Source organism: Vicia villosa, unplaced genomic scaffold, assembly GCF_029867415.1.
Source record: "Vicia villosa cultivar HV-30 ecotype Madison, WI unplaced genomic scaffold, Vvil1.0 ctg.000089F_1_1, whole genome shotgun sequence".
In the NCBI taxonomy this organism is placed as follows: domain Eukaryota; kingdom Viridiplantae; phylum Streptophyta; class Magnoliopsida; order Fabales; family Fabaceae; genus Vicia; species Vicia villosa.
The window spans coordinates 336,851-353,948 of NW_026705008.1; the positions used below are offsets into that span (position 1 = coordinate 336,851).

The 17,098-nt window shown below is 32.8% G+C and overlaps 1 protein-coding gene across 1 annotated transcript; it reads left to right on the forward strand.

The window, feature by feature from the left end:
- The first annotated feature begins 648 nt into the window (after window positions 1–648).
- On the forward strand, window positions 649–15,139 carry LOC131623929 (isoleucine--tRNA ligase, cytoplasmic-like). The gene is made up of 27 exons (XM_058894923.1): window positions 649–1,371; window positions 1,568–1,633; window positions 2,457–2,600; window positions 2,709–2,929; window positions 3,040–3,205; window positions 4,190–4,300; window positions 4,975–5,072; window positions 5,223–5,301; window positions 5,835–5,993; window positions 6,402–6,482; window positions 7,181–7,314; window positions 7,791–7,950; window positions 8,116–8,199; window positions 8,323–8,535; window positions 9,457–9,582; window positions 9,740–9,877; window positions 10,341–10,444; window positions 10,538–10,601; window positions 11,199–11,287; window positions 11,385–11,526; window positions 12,010–12,073; window positions 12,228–12,295; window positions 13,150–13,272; window positions 13,918–13,983; window positions 14,367–14,478; window positions 14,607–14,698; window positions 14,781–15,139. Exons 1-27 carry the CDS (start codon window positions 838–840, stop codon window positions 14,883–14,885), a joined length of 3,543 nt encoding a protein of 1,180 aa, XP_058750906.1. The 5' UTR covers window positions 649–837; the 3' UTR covers window positions 14,886–15,139.
- The last annotated feature ends 1,959 nt before the right edge of the window (window positions 15,140–17,098 follow it).

The following is a 17,098-nucleotide window of genomic DNA, read 5'->3' on the forward strand; positions in this document are numbered from 1 at the left end:
AACCGTAAACATGAGTAAAAAAGGAAGAACAAAGAATCGAGAGAAATTTCGTGAGAGAAAAGAGGAAAATAATTTGGAGATTTTTGACAAGAGAGAGGGGAAAGAATAGTTCACAAAATGGATATGGAAAGAAGAAAAGTAAACATCCCAAAAGTTAAAGCAACCAGATTCAAAATTTGAAATCCCAAAAATTAGAAATGAGAAACGAAAAGTAGAAGAAGACGTGGAAGTATATGACAAAAACAAAATGAAAGGAAGTTACTGAAACTATCCACGTAGAGCATTGTTGAGGTAGCAAGACATTTTTGTCTTTTCCAGAACATAAATTTTTTTATATTGTAGATTATTATTTAAAAATTCTAAATTACTATATATATATATATATATATATATATATATATATATATATATATATATATATATATATATATATATATATATATATATATATATATATATATATATATATATATATATATATATATATATATTTAATTATTTATACAATAATATAATTTAAATTAGGTAAATTCTTTGGTACCCATGTATTCAAGCTCTCTTACTAGTTGAGGTAAAAAATATAAAGTAAAATATTTTTTTTTCAAGGTTCGAAAGATCGAATGTCATCGCTGTCGCGTAGTAGCCAAATTAAAATTTAAAGCAAAATTCACAAAAGAAAAAATAGACTTACCATTTTTCCTTCACCATCGAAGCAGCAAAACCCTGATACTACTACTACTGTTACTATCTAAGCTAAGACTCAGAGCTTGACGGCGGCGTCTGAATTTTCCCCCATTTCTCCATTTCTCCAAATCCAAACCTCAGAACCACGCAGCCATGGAAGAAGTCTGCGAAGGCAAAGACTTCGCTTTCCCAAAGCAAGAAGAAACCATACTCGATTTCTGGTCCCGAATCGACGCCTTCCACACACAGCTATCTCTCACCAAAGACAAACCCGAGTACATCTTCTACGACGGTCCTCCTTTCGCCACCGGTCTTCCTCACTACGGCCACATTCTTGCCGGTACAATCAAGGACATCGTCACGCGCTACCAATCCATGACCGGACACCATGTCACGCGCCGATTTGGATGGGATTGTCATGGTTTGCCAGTCGAGAACGAGATCGATAAGAAGCTTGGGATTAAGAAGCGGGAGGATGTTCTTAAGCTTGGGATTGGGGTTTATAATGAGGAGTGTAGGAGTATTGTGACAAGGTATGTTTCGGAATGGGAGAATGTTATTACGAGAACTGGGAGATGGATTGATTTTAAGAATGATTATAAGACTATGGATCTTAAGTTTATGGAGTCTGTTTGGTGGGTTTTTTCTCAGCTTTATGCGAAAAACCTTGTTTATAAAGGTTTTAAGGTATTCCTAATTTTCATTACTATCGGTTCAATATCATGCATGTTAGAAATGACTGCGCATTTGATGGAATCACACTGTCATTTTGATTTTGCTTAAGTTATGTTGCTGGCATTATGTGATTCTGTCGAATTTGTGGCCAATTTGAACATACATTTAGAAGGATTATAGCACCATTTGATTGTGAATTTTGTTGTAGGTCATGCCATATAGTACTGGCTGCAAAACTCCCCTCTCTAATTTTGAGGCTGGTCAGAATTATAAGGTTAGTGATTTCATACTTTTTGTGAGTTCTTACCTTCTTTTCGTTTGTCTTGTTTGGTTTTAGCTGCGATTACTTGGAAAGTACTTTCATATTATGTTTCGTTATTACTTTTATTACCTGATTAATATGCTTTGTTGCTACGGAAATTTGATTGGAAAAAGTTAGTTTAGTGTCACAAACTTGATTTTGATCATTTGACGAGTTTGGTGGTTCTGAAGTAGAATTACATTTGACTTCAAACCCTGGTTTGACTAGAAGTAGTTAAACACAGCTTTTGGTTGAGAAATTTAGATTAAGTTTAACTTAGGGCCTGTTTGGATAAACAACTCATTTGTGGCTTATAGCACAAACGCTTATCAAAATAAGCGCTTATGAATAAGCTCGCATAAGCTATTTTTATAACAAAAGATAAAATAAATTTAAATTGTTTTTATATATGTTAGAAGTTGTTTCTTTTAGCTATCTTGAAGAATTCATAATAAGTTCAAAAAAATGTATGAAAAATGTCATAAGCTGTTCTGATTAAGTCTCCCAAATAGTGGCACAAATCTTATGGAAGTAGATAAGCTCAAATAAATCCATCCAAACAGGCTCTTAATACAATTGCTTTAGGGGTAAAGATATTCAAACACAAATGATTTCATTTCAAAATTGTTTTTTATGAAGTCGATTTTACATTCAAAATCATGTTTGACTAACATATTTGGAGTAGAGATGTTTGAATATAATTGTTTTTTCATGAAGTTGATTTTTTATTGGATAATGACATACATTTGTTGTAGTAATATCCACAATCCACATCTAAAATTCTATATTGGCACAGGATGTATCTGACCCTGAAGTGTTCATGACGTTTCCGTTGTTGGGCGATCCAGATGGTGCATCTTTCGTGGCTTGGACAACAACGCCATGGACTCTTCCTAGCAATCTTGCTCTCTGCATCAATGCTAATTTTACCTATTTGAAGGTCAGTTAAATTAGGTGCTGAAATGTAAGTGTGCATGTAAAAGCACACTTTTTTTATTGGCCCCTTTTCTTTTCCTTGAAATCTAATTATTGAAGCAAATGAAATCAGGTACGCAATAAGTATACTGGTAAAGTTTATATAGTTGCCGAATCTCGTCTGTCTGTAATCCATAACCCAAAGGACAAGCCCAAAGAGGCTGTTGCTAATAGTTCAGCTAGTGTCCCTAAAAATGCAAAGAACAAGGGCACTCCAAGTGGCAAGGCTGATAATGTATTAGATTCTTTTGATGTGCTTGAGAAATTCACAGGGGCTTCGTTAGTGGGGAAGAAGTAAGCAGTTATTCCTTATATTGCATTCATCTTTTATATTAGTTTGACTTTATCTATAAAATCAATGATAATTTTATATTGCAAGACTCATATAATGGCATGCTCTGCAGGTATGAACCATTATTTGATTACTTTAACGAGCTATCTGAAACAGCTTTTAGAGTTGTTGCCGACAATTATGTAACTGATGATAGTGGTACTGGTGTTGTCCACTGTGCCGCTGCTTTTGGTGAAGATGATTTTCGAGTTTGCATTGAGAATCAAATTATTAGTAAGGTATTTACTTCTAGGAATTTATAATTTATAATGACTGATATTTCATTTACCTCCCAAACTACTTCAGCTAGAGCGGCATAATACTTCACTGTGCAAAATGATATTCTAAATCTCTGCCTTCTATGCCTTCATATATGTATATTTCTCTTGAAACAGTTGTTATTTGCCCTCAATATATAGCCGTTCCCTCTGTTTTTATTGGACTTTTTGATCATTTCACCCTAATATTCTCAATGACAACGAAAAATGCCTCTTGGCTTGTCATTTCTTCTCCAAAACAGCTTCATCTCCCCTTCATACCTCATGTGGCTTTCCCATGGTCCTTTCTGTAACTTTTTCGCGGTCATCCTCACCATGCAGATGGTGATTCTGTTAAAAGAATCATTAATGTTTATTTTATAATCTCAGATGAATTACTTTAGGCCTTGGAGACTAATAAAAAGTCTTCGCTTTTTGTTGGGTTTGATTTGAATATTGGTAACAATGAACTTTGACTATTAGTTATGAGTATGTCTTTAATGTTGTTTACTTGTGTATTATTCTGTTTTTTTACCTTTTATTTCATGGTATAAACTACTTGTATTTGCTTCTTTAAACTTTGATGTAGTGGCCATACCACTATAGTGTTTTTGTGGCGGGCCTCTATCTGCCATTGATCAAATAGGTCGGTGTGTTATCTGCTTATATCATACCAAATTTTTTTATGCGCTGCATCTTTTATGATGATGTTCCTGTCACTTCATTCCACACACAACCTGGGTGCTGAATATGTTACTTCTGAAATTCCTTTTTTGTTTATTAATCTTCCTATTTTGAAGATGCTCCAATACCTAAATAAAATAAATGCTGCAGTGCTATTGTCCCATAATTGTAGGATTTGCATTTCTGTTTGTCTGATTACTTTTGTAGATTTATCAGTTGTGTATTGATGCGTGGTTCCGTTCCTTTCCAATACCACTACTCAATTGTTGTATCGGATTGTAGGATAAACTTATTGTAGCTGTTGATGATGATGGTTGCTTTACTGAAAAAATTACGGACTTTAGTGGGTGCTATATCAAACAAGCCGACAAGGATATCATTGAAGCAGTGAAGGTGTGTTACATATATAATCCTTTATTAATTTGGAGTGACTTATAGTACCAGGCACTGGTAATTAGAAAGAATATCTTGTCATGTGACTCGGTGAATGTAATTCTTTTCCCCATATTGTTTTGTCGGTATCGACATATTTAAGAATTTATTGTTGTTCTTTAGAGTTGAGAATATTGGGAAAGAAAGCCGTTATTTTTGTGCAAGAGATGTCAACTCAGTGGTTAGAGTTTGATTTTTGTAAGCTTTGAGGTACAATGTTCAAATTTCACTTGGAACAGTTGTAAAATGATCATCAGTACCATTTTTATTGAATAGTGATAATTATTTTCCCTTTCCCAATGTTTTTCTAAAATAAAAAAACAGTTATGAGAGTAGAAAGATGAAACAAAAGAAAAGGCTTGGTATTTTAGCAGAAGCTGTATACTAGAAAATACAATAAACTTGATGTAGAAAACAGGATAACGTTTAATTCAAAAAAAACTTTCCCGCTTCTCCTGCTTGTTTTGTAAAGGAACCCTAATACATTACTCCCAACTTACTAAGTATTTATGTTAGTATTTGACTGAGACTATTCAGCAGAAGAAGTTTACTGCATGTCGAGTAATGTTTATCTTAAACTTTATTTTAGTTGGATTATTTTAATCATTTTCTTTTCTTGTTTCATCTTTCCTTAGGCAAAGGGTAGGCTGTTTAAGTCCGGAGCTTTTACACATTCTTATCCATTCTGTTGGAGATCTGATACCCCACTCATTTACAGAGCTGTTCCAAGCTGGTAAGCTTGTTTGAAATGATGTTAATATTTTTCCGGTGATAGCTACTTCGCACCCTTTTTGCTTTCGGTGTAATTTTACGCAGTATGGTACTGGTGATCTATTAGCCTATTTTTTAATTTATCCAGAATTGTCATGCTATTTTGCTATAGGTTTGTTAGAGTGGAGTTGCTGAAAGAGAAATTGTTGGAAAACAATAAACAGACTTACTGGGTCCCTGATTTTGTTAAGGTACCATAGTCTTCCGCTTCATCCCAATTTATTCTCCTTGATTGTTTACTTATTATTTGATCTTGTTACTACTGTTTCCTTTTTACTTACGAAGCCAGTGTTATTATTATAATTTCATAACAGAAAAATGAAATGTTTTTATCACAAGCTTATTTCTTTGAAGAATATGTTAGTATATTATTAATTGGAAGCTGACTTGTTAGTAGTTGAAACGGGTTACTATGCTCTATCAATACCATACTAAAGGTAAATGTTTGTTATGGAGTGCGAGGAATAATCCAGTATGGAGGATACGATAAATGCTTATATGATAAACTGGGAAATAAAAGCTTTAAAACTGCAGACAATGTTGGACAGATACTCAGTTATGGAATATTCCATAAAAAATCCAGGCACGGAACACTTAACGGTGTTCATAAGCACATCCTTATCAATTAACATCTCCTGTGGCTAATAATAGCACTGGAAGAAAACTACGAATTTTATCTAATTTATAATTTCAGTAAATGTTTTTATATTCCTTCATGTTGCAGGATAAGCGATTTCACAATTGGCTGGAAAATGCAAGAGATTGGGCAATTAGTCGAAGTAGATTTTGGGGGACCCCTCTCCCTATATGGATTAGTGAGGATGAGAAAGAGATAGTTGTCATAGATTCTGTTGCAAAACTCGAAAAGCTTTCAGGTGTAAAGGTTAGAATCGTTTGTTCATCTTTTTGAAATTGTATATGATTCATGTCATTATCAATTGATTTTGTTTTGCATGAATTCACACACGCAGTTCAACATATTCTGCTTCTTTCTTTTTTGTTTGTAACATGGAAGGGGTGTGGATTTTGCATTTTATTTTTTTCTAAATTTGTGCAATTTTAATATTTTCTTTGCGATGCTACAGAATTACTACGGTAATATATCTAAAACCCAAAAGTTTTTTGAGAATAGTAGTAATTTGCTCCAAAGTGGCTCTCTCCTATTCAAGTTTGTTTAAACTATTATAAGTTTTATTAAAATGGTTGTTCTATTTGTTTTATGAGCTCTCATAGATACTTTTGCCATATTATTAATGAAATATCACTGATCCCTTTCTAATGGTTTCTACAGGTGTCTGACCTTCATCGGCACAACATTGATCATATTACAATTCAAAGTGAAAGTGGCCGTGTGCTTCGACGTGTTGATGATGTAAAGATTGCTAATTCTTAGTTCCTTAGCAATGTTGTTACCCAATTGTTTCATAATCTCCTATTCATGGTTTTGTATTGTTTATCTACTCTTTCAAGTTGTCAAAACTGAAATGCTATCTAACATTGGCTAAGTTGACCTAACGAGTTTTTGTTTGCAATAGGAAACTAAAAGACGTGCATAATCATTTTAGTTAAACCACTACCATCCACTGGAACACTGAAATATCCTGAACTGAAAAATCAACCAGAAACAAAACCTCAGATATGTCCCTACCATGACCATATTAAGATCCCCAATTACATCTTACTCCCAGCAGTTACCTGGTTTCTGTTGAAGCCTCCAATCTTGCAATTTACCTAAATGTTTATGAGAAACATAAATGAGGTGGTCCCGTTCACTTGTTCAAGTGCCTCTACAGTTACCACACTATTCCCTCTAATTGTCACCACCCCTATGTTGACCCAAGGATAATGAATTAATGATCACATCTAATTGAAAATAGTTTTTACAAATTTAATTTTATTTATAGAAAACATCATTGACTGTCCAATCATATAAAAAATTATCATCAGGTTGAAAAGATAATTCTAAAATGGTTAAGTAGAGATTTTTTTTATCGATACTCTAAGAATACAGTAGTATATAGTAGCTAAATTTATTGTTCTTTGTCATGGACTAATTGTTTCATCTTTCAGGTTTTTGACTGCTGGTTTGAAAGTGGGTCCATGCCTTATGCGTATATTCATTATCCTTTTGAAAATGTTGAGTTGTTTGAGAAGAATTTTCCTGGACATTTTGTCGCTGAGGGGCTGGATCAAACCCGTGGTTGGTCAGTTTCTTTATTTTCACATATGTGGTTGATCAAAGGCCTGTTTGCCACTTTAGTTATGAATTACTGTATGCTTTGAAATGTTATCCTCATTATCTTCATTTTTTTTGTAAAGTCTTTAAAACTTTAGCTGCTCCTTCATTTTTAGGTATTCTATTTTGGGTCCAAATTAAAATCAGAGATGGGGTAGCCCCACATAATACCATGTGCCATGTGGGTGACCACTATGCTTCTAGATACATGATTCTTGTGGCATTGTTAGATTCATGCATCTAACTCCACCCAGCGGGAGAAGTTTTTTTTGTTGTTGTTGTGTCCTTTATCTGGGCAAATTTTCAGTTCCTTTTATTTTTTAGTGCCAAATTATCTTGTATAATGGTATTTAAAATTTTGGATTTTTGTCAATAATTGTTTCTAATTTCAACCCCCTTGAAATATGGTTATGTATTTCAGTTTTCTGCTTTTCTATTTTGCAGGTTTTATACCCTAATGGTGCTAGCTACTGCATTATTTGGTAAGCCTGCCTTTAGGAATCTAATTTGCAATGGGCTTGTCCTGGCGGAAGATGGAAAAAAGATGAGCAAAAGCCTGAAAAACTATCCTTCCCCAATGGATGTTATTAATGATTATGGAGCGGTAGGAACTTAAATGTTAATTATTTTTTGGTTTCGTAACTTTATTAGGATTATCATGTGATATCAAAAAGCATATTTTTCCTGCCTTTTCTAATTATGGCTATGACTTCAATACAGTTTGATTTACTATATGAAGCACTGTTATGATGTTATTTTTGTTGGATAGGACGCCTTGCGATTGTACCTGATAAACTCTCCTGTTGTGCGTGCTGAGCCACTTCGTTTCAAGAAGGAAGGAGTTTATGGTGTTGTCAGTATCATCCATCTGTGTTGATTTTTTGCTATCTTTTTTTATTAAAATTTAATTAATTTCATCTTTACTAATTCTATTCATTTTGCTGATCAATTGGTATTCCATTGTGGTGATCTGTAGGTTAGAGATGTTTTTCTTCCCTGGTATAATGCATATAGGTTCCTTGTTCAAAATACAAAGAGGCTTGAGGTTGAGGGTCTAGCACCTTTTGTACTTCTTGATCAGGCCACACTTCAGAAGTCATCAAATGTTCTTGATCAGTGGATCAACTCAGCCACACAAAGCCTTGTTCATTTTGTCCGGCAAGAAATGGATGGTTACCGCCTTTATACGGTGATGCTTCTGCTGATCCTTTATTTTGGAATAGAAAATGTTTTTATTAGAGGGAAAATACAATTTGGGACAGGATAGAAAGATTATACAAGGAATATGAAAGATTAACGGAGGCTGCAATGTTTTGCATACTGGACATGGCAGCTTATCCTATAACAGCATGAGCAGCACACCAAAAAGAAACTATACATAAATGTAATACTGTAGGATGACTAGTTTAACGAAACTGACAACCTTAATGATGGGAGCATTCTGCTATGACTGAATGTACTAAAGAATAGCCAATATTGAGTGCTGCTACGATATTTTCTTCTTTTTAAACGAGCCATGGACAGCCTGACACTAAAAACTTCTTTAAAAGAAAGGACGTACTGTTCTCTGCTATAATCCTGAGAGATTATATGAGAGTAAAGTAATCTTACAAAAAAGGCCTTTTCTCACCAGATGGTGTTGGCTACGTGGATCAAGCGCTGCTATAACACCCCATCTTAAATAATGTCTAAAGATAAACCATGTATAGGTAAAATTAAATACTTCAAAACAGTTCTTGCAAATAACAGAAATATCTAAAATAAATATAACAACCAATGAATCTGCAAAAAATCTGAGTTAGCTGTTTTACTATCTTTAGGTTACTATTTAACTTATTTTTATACATTTTTATTTGTTTTTTTTGTACTTTACCTTATTGGTACCAGTTGAACTAGTTGTCTTACCAGTTTGATATGCCTTCTGGTTTTCACATTAATGTGAAAGGCACTAGAACTTTCCTCAGCTAAAATTGTTGCATGTTTGTGAGATTTGCTGTCCGAGATTATTATACTTCTGCTACCATAATTTGCTATATGCATTGTATAATTGTTATTGCCATGTCTTAACTATTTGCTTAAATGTTAACATTGTCTGGAAATTATTTTATAGGTGGTTCCGTATCTTCTAAAGTTTCTCGATAACCTTACAAATATATATGTAAGGTTCAACCGTAAGAGACTGAAAGGTCGTACTGGAGAAGAAGACTGCAGGACAGCACTTTCAACTCTATACAATGTATGTTTCTGATTAATTTATATTATATACCATTGTTAATTTGTTGCAATATGTTATAAGTTACAAACTGACCTTTACAGGCCTCTTAATGGGCCTGAAAGTGATGGTTCCTTACACTAGAGTAGTTGTGGAATTTGATGCACATGGATTCTTTCAGGTGCTTTTGTTATCCTGTAAAGTGATGGCTCCTTTTACACCTTTCTTCACTGAGGTACTCTATCAAAATATGCGAAAAGCATCTAATGGATCAGAGGAGAGCATCCACTATTGCAATTTTCCTGAGGAAGAAGGCAAGGTATACACACATTTTAGTCAATAGATAGCAGTCTTTACTGCTTTCTTCTAGGCAATCTATTATTGATTACAGATAGAAAGACATTATTCAGTTGGTTCATTTGTAATTGCTTGCTTTTTTTGGAAACTGACTAATGAACAAGGATCTACACCTCATAACACATGCAAAATTGATTCAAAATAAACTTTGTAACACTTGCATTTCGTATTGTTAGATTCACCTTTGGATATGTGTGGGTTATATCAATGATCCTAATCCACATGCAATCAAGAGCTACGTTTCTCAAACATCATCATATTCCTATTTTAGTTTTTTTAATGGATGACTTCATATCCTCCCTTTTCTTTTTCTGCAATTGGATTTTGCAGCCTAACATGAATTAAGGCCCTTGCTTTAGTTCTGCTCTAGATAAATAACTGCTACCTAATATACCATCTCTTTTTTGGCTGCATGATTTTTTCAGGGGGGAGAACGTATTGAGCAAAGTGTTTCAAGGATGATGACAATAATTGATCTGGCCCGAAACATTCGTGAGCGTCATAACAAGCCTCTCAAAACACCACTCAGGTAAATTAATAATCAAAGATGTATACATAGAAGTTGTCTGTAGACACCTTTTTCTGATTTCCTATATAAAATTCATATTTCTTTCTGATATAGGGAGATGGTCATAGTGCATCCTGATGCAGACTTCCTTGAAGACATTAATGGAAAGTTGAAGGAGGTACTTGCATATTGTCACCAGCGGTTACAGTTTACCTCCTGTACCTGTAGTATTTTTCAGCAGCTTTTGTACTCAATCAATTCATATCATAATCGTTTTTTTCCTGGATGCTTCTGATCTGTTATACTGTTCAGAGTTGCAGCCTCTCAGAAATCTGACTAAGCTGACTTTTTATATATATTTTTTCTGATGACAAAGATATGTTAAAAAAAGTCTCTCTGCGTGTTTGGTCTTTTTTTTTTTATCGAATTTCTCTCCATTTGATGCTTCATATTAAAAAGTTGTTTGATGCACACTCTAAATGGGAAGCAAAAACGAACTTACAACACATATTATGAGCTTCCTTGTATATGATCTTTGCTTTTAATATTCTTTTCATGTCTTTATTCTTGTTTATAATTATGGCAGTTATTGTTTTTTACTCTTTTTCAATCTTCTGTCTCGGTTTTAATGATGATCTATTTTTCCAGTATGCATGTTTCCCTTATGCACTCTCTTAATAATTTACCTGAAAAAATACTCAAATTATATACCCCTCTTTAATTTTCAGCTTCCACTCTGTCTAATTGTATTCTGATGTCTCTATTTGCATTACAGTATGTACTTGAGGAACTCAATATACGATCCCTTGTTCCATGTAATGATACCTTGAAGTATGCATCCTTACGCGCCGAGCCTGACTTTAGGTATGCATTTCGTATAACTTCCTGAAAAGTTTTCCCTTTATACCTGTCACAATGTTAACTAACCATTGTTTTTTTTGTTTTTTTTTTTTATTTTCAGCGTTTTAGGTAAGCGACTAGGAAAATCTATGGGCATTGTTGCCAAAGAAGTCAAAGCAATGTCACAGGAAAAGATTCTGGCTTTTGAAAAGGCTGGAGAAGTTGTCATTGCAAGTCACAGTTTGAAGCTGTCTGATATTAAGGTGCTAGTCTTATTGAAGATGATAACTGATACTCTCTTCTTTGAGTAGACTCCATTTGTAAAAAGTTTATATTTGTCTTCACAAAAATAAATAACCAGATAGTTTATGCTCTTAATCCTTAGTGCGGTGATGTCTTTTTAAATTGTACGAATGTTTAGTATTCCCTTGGGAGGGAATTTGATGTCAGTATAATCGTCTCTGAAATTCAGCTCATTTTTTCCCTAAGAATCATCAGCATCATGTTTTTCAAAAACATCTTTCAGTAGTATTTCCTTTCAAAACAGAAGTTATTCTATCCATCAACTGAGTCCTTTTTAAGTTTTACTGTTCATCACATTGACCTCATTTATTTTTTAAATATGTAGTTGAGTCTTTAATCAATAAGAACCCGAAGCAATTATTTCCTGAGGCATCAATTATCATGGGGGTTTCCTTGAAATCTGGACTGTTTAATTTGGACCTTATGATATACTTTTTATTCAGGTTCTCCGTGATTTTAAACGTCCTGATGGTATGGCGGATAATGAGATTGATGCTGCCGGGGATGGTGAGAGTTTTTAATAGCTAATGATGTCTCCCTTTGCTTCTTTGGTGAAACAATTGATGTCAGAAATGAGTTGAAGGCTACTTTGTACTCATTTCAAATTATGGTTCTACAACATTGTTTCTTTTCTTGACCAGCTTCTTTGTCTTCATTGTAGGTGATGTCTTAGTTATATTGGACTTGCGACCCGACGAGTCATTGTTTGAGGCTGGTGCTGCTAGAGAGGTAAAGTAATTTCCGTGGGAGAAATGTCCTAGCTAGTTCCTTGATCTTATTCTTTATAAAGTGCATAGATATAATCAATGAAACATTCAGTTTTGTGATGTGGAATCTTCCGTAATTTTTTGTAAACATTGGATCTGCTTAGTAAGTTAGTATGTTTCAATCAATTTGTTGTCTTATTCACGGTCATATGAGGACTAAAGGTGGAAAGGTCTTTTGAATCTTTACATCATAGTATATTTGGTTCTTCTTATGGTTAGAAAGGAATCTCAAGTTTTTACAGGCAAATTATTCCCATTGCCTCTTCTATCTAATAGAATAAAATTGTCGGATAAGGAGATGTGATAGTGGATAAAGATAAACTGATAAACTCTTGTACTGCGACTTTCTATGCCAATGGTTTGATGCACAAATTCTATAATTACTAGACAATGATTTACTATGACAATATGTAGTCCTCAAAATTTATCCCGATGGTCACAAGGTGGTGTATGGCTGCTGGAACAGTGGCATTAGCAGCTACGAATTTTTAGGGGGTACTAGGTAGTCAGCTTTTTCTTTATTTGTTTTATTTAGAACAAAAAGTTTATTAGAGAGAAGGGAAGCAAGGTAATATAGCATTATTGTACTGGCTTTTATTTATTTTTGCATGTGTGTTGTTTAGAAGTATTTTGTATATCTTTCCAAATAAATTCTGTTAACTTCCCAAAGAAACAAAATAGTGAATATTTACATTTTTGCTTATATATATTATGCTTTATACTTTGTTTATCTTGCTTTACCTCAATTTAAGTATCCCATTGCATCTTTAAGGCCTGAAATTAAGTTAAATCTATTAATTATTTTTTGTCCTGCAGATTGTTAACAGAATTCAGAAGTTAAGAAAGAAAATTGCTCTTGAACCAACTGACACTGTGGAGGTTTACTTTCAATCATTGGATGATGATACATCAATCTCTCAGAGAGTTTTGCAATCACAGGTAGAATTAAAATATTAATAACTGTCAATTGCTTCATATTTCTACAAGCAGAAAAGAAGGCATATGTTTGGCCACAACATTAAAGGATGGAAAACTATCTTGCATAAATGAAACAATGATGATTATGGTTGGGATTAGAGAGATAAGTTTGTGGCTAGGAAAACAGCAGCTTTCTTTCCTTTGTTTCACAAATATTCCGTCTACCAACAACTTTTTTTAATATTGGCAGAATTTAGGTCGGAACAAAGATAAAAGATATAAATATTGACCAAGTAAAATAACTACAGATTATTGATGTCCCGTGCTCTATTTAAATATTGAAAAGCTAGAGTTGTCAAATTTTGATAAACAGCTCACTGTCAATCACACTATACTGTAAATTATGTGGCACATACACTATTGCCTAAAAATAAGTCTAGCACGTACACATTGCGGCCTTCCCGAAAGGTCTTTCTCATTTATGTGTAAAAAAAGTTATTTTTTTCCCAAAAATAGTTTATATACATGTAGGTCTTAAATCATGTTTCTAATTTCTAATCAAGGATAACTTATTAATTAGTATCCATTTTACACTCTTGGGATTACTTAATTTCCCTTAATTTAAAATTTCTAATATAGTGTACCTTTATCATGTTATATTTGCAGGAATCCTATATCAGAGAGGCTATTGGTTCTCCATTGCTTCAATTTTCTTTGATGCCTGCGCATGCAGTAAGTTGTTTTATTTGGACACAAACAGAATTTCCTGAAGTTTGAATTCTCTGCTCTCTTCAGCTTTGTATTGTTGATTGTTATTTCCCCTTTCATGCCCTTTTATTCATTACATTCCTTTGATAACTTACATTTTCCCACTAAGTTTTACTGCAAATTAACAATATATCAGCCAAAGCTTTTTCCTATTAGCTTTTAATTGAAAAATGCTTGTACAAAGATGGTGTGGTTTATGTTTGAACTTTCTCTAGCTATGTTGTACCCTATCACCAATGTCAACTGAACTTCTAATATTCATGCCATAATTCGCTTAAAAAAATGATCATAATTCATGTTTCTTGGTTTCAAGTCACTCTATCTTAAAATTCCTTGAACAACTGCAGGTTATCATTGGTGAAGAGAGTTTCCATGGGATTTCCAGTATGTCGTTTGCCATCACCTTGGCAAGACCTGCATCAATGTTCAACGAAAAAGCTATTCTTTCACTATTTTCAGGTTTATTTTCTCTTTTACTGAAGTTCACATGTATTCATTTAACAATAAATAGTATTTTTGACGCCTTTCGATCTGTCATCATCTATGATCCTTGGTTGCTCCGACTTATTGTTCTTCTGTGGCTACAGGTAACTCCAAATTTGCACACAATTTGCAAACTTACCTGCTATCAAGAGATCATTCAAATTTGAAGTCCGAGTTTCAGGATGGAAATGGAAAGGTTTGTTTGATTGAGTTATATTCTCTTGTCTGTTCTTGTTTTGGTGAAACTGTAGACACTAATTTCTTTCCCGTTGTTACAGAAAATCGTAGACTCGATTGAACAGCAACCTGCGGCTGCAGTGGTACTTGGTGAGCATGTATTTCTCACCGTAGGGGATTACTATGTTGCTGCAAAATCTGTCTAATTTTTTTCAATAGGTTCATTGCAATTTCTTCATTATCCAGATAATATGTTATCATAAGCTATCAGGTTGCAAGATTAGACACAGAATACACCCACACCCTAACTTAATGGGTGGCCAATTCACAGTTATTCTTTTTTGTAAAGAGGATCTCACATCTTATTTTAAAGATAGAAAGTTTTGAATGGAATCCTGGATGATATAATGTTGATTTTTCACCTTTTCTAGTATATTTTGTTGTGTGTGTTCTTTATTTATTCTTATTTGCTCAGTTTGATGGGTGTTGCAATTCCATCTGAATAGGTGTTCCGTCTTGTGTATGGTTGCATTTATTTTACAAAATATGCAATTCAGTCTTCTGAAGTTGTAAAAATCAGTTGATTTATTTCTTTAAATTTACAAAATATAAATTTCGTCCTTTAATTTAAAATTATTGATTAGTTTAGTTCATCTAACTAAATATTTTTAAAATAAACATCTATCAAAACAAATAAAAGATATATATTTTAACTTAAATAATTTTTTGATGAGAATTCTTCGTGCCACCCCTCAATTTATACCGCATACTCACATATTTTTATAATGGTAAAAATGTCTTTAACAAAATTTATTAAAAAAGAGCCACATATTTTCATAATGGCAAAAATATCTTTGTCAAAAATTATTAAAAAAAGAGCGAAACGAAAAATCTGATATCTGATAGTATAATTGAAAATTTTGATAATGTATTTTAAAAAGTTTGGTAAGAATTTTGGCCGGTTTTTTTAAAAAATAAATTTAACATACTGGATTTTTTTAAAAAAATTGATATCTTTGATAATTTTCTGAATTTTCTAAAAAGATCAGTAGTTCATATTCGGTCAGTAAAAAAAAATTAGTACTATTGAATTTTTCGAACAAGTGTTGTAATCTTTTGAATTTTTTCAAAAATAAATGCGTTTTAGAAATTTCAAAATTTTATGATATATCTTTGAAAAATTTGATAAACGTATAAACATCCGAAATATTTTTAAAAGGGCATAAAGGTAATAGCAATCTCTTTTGGGGTGCTATTGTGGGGTGCTAGGTGTAAGTTGAGGGGTGACATAATGATTTTTTTTTTTTATGCATCAAATCAAAATTTGAGAAAAACCACTTAATTGATTGATTTTTTTATTTAAGAGACTAAATATCTATTTTCTAAATTTAAAAGATTAAATTGACTGATTACTACAATTTTAATTGTTAGAATGTTTATTTACTTATTTGAAATTTGAGAGTTACTCAACTCTAAAATTACTTAGTGATCACATAATTCATTCACAACTGCCAATGAAATAGTATAAAAATTAACTTTTAAATTCCGCTCATGCTTATCAAAACATTTTATAAGTGAGTCATCTTTATTTTAATAAAAAAGTAGTATAGAAATTAACCTTCGTATTGATGAAAGGGTGAGTTTGTAGGTTAAGTTTTGGACTAACCCTTGTACACATTTATAATTCATGATAGTGTATTTATTTTTTCACTATATGTGGATAATACGATAGTTAATTTTTGGAATTATCAGGTAAAAAATGAATATAACATTATCTTGCATGTATTCTTCATTTCATGATCATACCACCATACTTTCAAAATCCTACAAGAATCTCCTTCCATTCTCAATCAAGTTTTATACTTCAATACCATATTTTTCTGTTTTTTCGCACCAAAAAAAGTTAAAATATAAGGTTTTGTATTTGTTTTTCCTTCCTCGTTGCTTGTAAGAATAAAATGAACATTGTGTTTGAATTATAACTTTCAAATTATGTTGCATGTTGTTTTAGAAGTTTAATTTCAAACTGTTTTATGTTAAATTTTAATTTTCAATTTTGTAATAATTGGTCGTAGTTATGGTGCACTCTGACATTGTATCCAAAATTATTGTAGTTAGGGAAGTTAAACCGGTTGATGTCAAGGTAGATGTTGGTAAACAATTTACAAATAAACAGGAGTTTACTATTCGTGAACATATGTTCCAATGGATCCGCACGGATGTTGCAAAATTGAGATTCGACATTGTAATCCGCCAAATTAGGGAGATTTTATGTTATGAACAAAAGCAAACAGTCTAAAATCCTTTCACTCTCGATAGACATGTACGAATGAATTTACGGAGTAAACACGCACCAAAAAAGATTTTGGTTTGATGATGATTGTTTGATCAAGGATAGTAAATCAAATATGTGTATTAT